Source organism: Lactuca virosa, chromosome 8 (genome assembly GCF_052849685.1).
Source record: "Lactuca virosa cultivar CGN04683 chromosome 8, Lactuca_virosa_CGN04683_v6, whole genome shotgun sequence".
Lineage (NCBI taxonomy): Eukaryota > Viridiplantae > Streptophyta > Magnoliopsida > Asterales > Asteraceae > Lactuca > Lactuca virosa.
In genome coordinates, this window is record NC_136433.1 from 10,702,266 (window position 1) to 10,705,491 (window position 3,226).

The 3,226-nt window shown below is 38.0% G+C and overlaps 1 protein-coding gene across 1 annotated transcript; it reads left to right on the forward strand.

Annotated features, from left to right (window-relative positions):
- The first annotated feature begins 664 nt into the window (after window positions 1-664).
- Window positions 665-2,660, forward strand: LOC145132625 (protein IQ-DOMAIN 24-like). The gene is made up of 3 exons (XM_079067486.1): window positions 665-1,120; window positions 1,637-1,840; window positions 1,922-2,660. The coding sequence occupies exons 1-3, from the start codon at window positions 773-775 to the stop codon at window positions 2,459-2,461; spliced, it is 1,092 nt and encodes a 363-aa protein (XP_078923612.1). The 5' UTR covers window positions 665-772; the 3' UTR covers window positions 2,462-2,660.
- The last annotated feature ends 566 nt before the right edge of the window (window positions 2,661-3,226 follow it).

A 3,226-nucleotide genomic window follows, 5' to 3' on the forward strand; every position in this document is an offset into this window, starting at 1 on the left:
AGTTATGGTCCAAAAGACGTAGACCATCTTCTTGCTTCATGTACTCTTGATATGGATGTTTGGGCCCTAGTCCGTACCCGATGTGGACTTGATGCCCATATTTTCATTTCGTCCTCATGCATAGGCGCATAGCTAGCTAAGGTCTCCAAATCAATTGGTAAATCATTTATCGGATGCAAACTTTTAGATACATACCAAATACCATCCTTTTTTGTCATTAAGGTTATTTTGGAAAACAAGAAATTAAAAGATGTGAAATAATGGGTCGATCAGATTGTATTATGACTCTCAATGAAATAAAGGTTACCAAAACCCTAGTCTAGAATGGTTGTCATGGTTCATCTTCTTATTTGGTTGTCTTTTTGTAATTGTTTCATTCAAAAAAACTCAACTACAAAAACTTAATAATAATCTTAAAATTAGGAAACGATTGTTATTGATTAGTTTACCCCAATGTGTTCATTGACAAGCTTGAAGACATTCGAAGAAAGTTTGTATAGGGTTCGAATCAAGTTGGGGTTTAAAGTTTAAACATTAGTTAATATAGTATAATTTAGTTGTTGAATAAAGTATTTAACAAAAAATGACGTTGAGACGTTAACGGAGTAGGGATGGTGTAACAGTTAATATTTTGTCCGTGAGCAGGGGGTGTCTATCTGTCCCAAATTCCATTCCTTTTAAAATATCGTGGGTCCAAAACTGGCACTACCGCCACAAAATCTTCCTTTCTCTCCACAAACTCTGCAAATCTTCCACCGTTGAGCGATGGTAGATGGGTAAGACAACCAGGTGGATCCGCTCGCTTTTCCGGCCAAAAAAGACCCCTTCCTCCTCCAACGCCACCGGGTCGGCTTCTCTAACGCAACATAAACCTGCAGATGGGGTTAACAACTCATCGGAATATAATTCATACCCCGAATCACACGATGCTAACAAGCACGCAATAGCAGTAGCCGCCGCTACGGCTGCGGTCGCCGAGGCAGCACTCGCGGCAGCCCATGCGGCGGCGGAGGTGGTCAGACTGACTGCTGGTGGTGGACGAAATAGAACGTATTTTGACGTTGAGCCACGGAGGGTAGCGGCGGCAGTGAGGATTCAGTCCACATTCCGGGCGTACTTGGTAAGTCTAAAATGTCTGATAATTGAGAATGTTATTGAATTTACTGATATACCCCTGTTCGATGGTCAAAATTACGTCGGTTGTGGTGGGGGACAATTAATGCAGGGATGGGCAGTCGTCGGATTTTGTGATGGTTGGTTGCTACTTTGCCCCTTGATAGTGCTATGTCAATTTTTCTTTTTTCAACCACAAAAAAACATTTGTTTTTTCTTTCTAACATTTGCACATGGCCTTCATTTTTGGAATTTGTGGACCGATTTTATTCATTTTCTAAAGTAATTTTTTTTCCATCTCATGGACCACTTAATTAATTACATTTCCAAATAAATGAGAATTAATTACCTTACCTATATGGTGATACTGGGAAGTTGAATTATTTTGCTGTTGTCAACGTATTTTTTAGACAACTAAATATGATAAAAAAATTAAAATCCGTATAAACACAAGTCAATAAAATCAAGATTTTTTATTTTTTTAACAAAGTAGAATGCTATTTTGGTGCACAATATTATGTAGGCTAGGAGGGCACTAAGAGCATTGAAAGGATTAGTGAAGCTTCAGGCACTGGTTCGAGGTCGAATCGTTCGAAAACAAAGCGCAGAAATGCTTCGAAGAATGCAAGCCATGGCTCGTGTCCAAGCTCGAGCTTGCGCTAGTCGATCTTCATTGTCGGCGTCACCACATTCAAGCACCAGATCATCAAACTCGCATAATCATCCTGTAAGTTGTTAAATTCCATTAATAAACGTGATAAACAGTGATTTCTCGCTGGATGTTAACTGAAATATGAAATTCTCACAGAAATTTACAAGTGCGAAAGGGTCTTTCATCCAAGAACGTTTTAAAGGGCTAAATTGGTTGGAAAATTGGATGGACGATGGATCATGGAGCAGTAAACAATGTCGACCTGATGATGAAAGGAGTGATAAGATTCTAGAAGTGGATACCTGGAAGCCTCGGGTTAACCCGAGTCCGAGTAACAAGTCGACAAATTCCACACCGACAAAGCCTTGGAACCCTAGATCCGGGACCAGGGAAGTGTTGCCGTTGGGTTCGATGATTCTCCGAGAGGCGGAGAAAAATGTGTCGACGGCTGAAAACACGCCTAGGGCTTGTTCCCCTGGTTCTAGACCTGGAAGTAGCTATAGACAAAGCCCTTTCACTGAATATTCACGTAGTGTTTATGGTGATTACTCGAGTTATCCAAATTACATGGCCAATACTCAATCTTCACGAGCAAAATTGAGGTCGCATAGTGCTCCAAAACAGAGGAATCTGGGTTCCAGTAGATCGGTTTGGGATTATTCTGATACTGTTTCCGAGAGAGGATTTCGAAGCTAGATCTTGGCTCGTAACTCTAAATCCAAATCCAAATTATTGGATTTGGATTGCAAAAAAGAAAGTCTGTTTTCTTGATTCAGAGTTTTTTTTTTTTTTTTTTTTTTTTTTTAAATATTATCGTCTATTGGTGTGTTAGCCGTTTGCAATTTTACACGATGTAATTTTGAAAAACCGTATATATTTCTGCTCTTTGTGCTAACTTTCAAGTTTCAACTTATGCTATGTTTTTCCCTTTTTTAAATGACAAATATTCATATAAAACAAAAACTTTTTTAATTTTATCAAGTCTGGTTATCTTGTTAAAAAGATTAAAAAAGGCATTACAGTTTCGCATTGAAATAGAGCATGGGACCGGTTTCAGCCCGACTTAAGAATTAAGAATATGACAATGAGATGCAACCAACCGGACTGGTCCCAACCTTGTGACTGATGATGCAACTAGAAATGCAGAACAAAGTAAAGCTTAATTGTCTTGCTCATGGTAAAAAAATTCTTGTCAAATTAGACTTTGATTAAATCGGAAATAGTATTATATTTGAAAGTTCATCTTTGAGTAAACCCTACATGAAAAAATTGTTATGATAAATCTTTTCGCTACCTTCCATAACGGGTCACGGAGACGATACTTTTCTTGCTTTCCCTACCCTTGGGATACCTTTTGCTTCAATGTGGACCAAAACCAGCACCATCCACTATTCTTTATATATATATATATATATATATATATATATATATATATATATATATATATATATATATATATAT

Bases quoted from the DNA above. Each gene is read 5' to 3' on its own strand.
- LOC145132625 (XM_079067486.1), top strand. From the start codon at position 773: ATGGGTAAGACAACCAGGTGGATCCGCTCGCTTTTCCGGCCAAAAAAG. The intron at 1,121-1,636 runs GTAAGTCTAAAA...AATATTATGTAG, and splicing joins CCACATTCCGGGCGTACTTG to GCTAGGAGGGCACTAAGAGC. The intron at 1,841-1,921 runs GTAAGTTGTTAA...AAATTCTCACAG, and splicing joins CAAACTCGCATAATCATCCT to AAATTTACAAGTGCGAAAGG.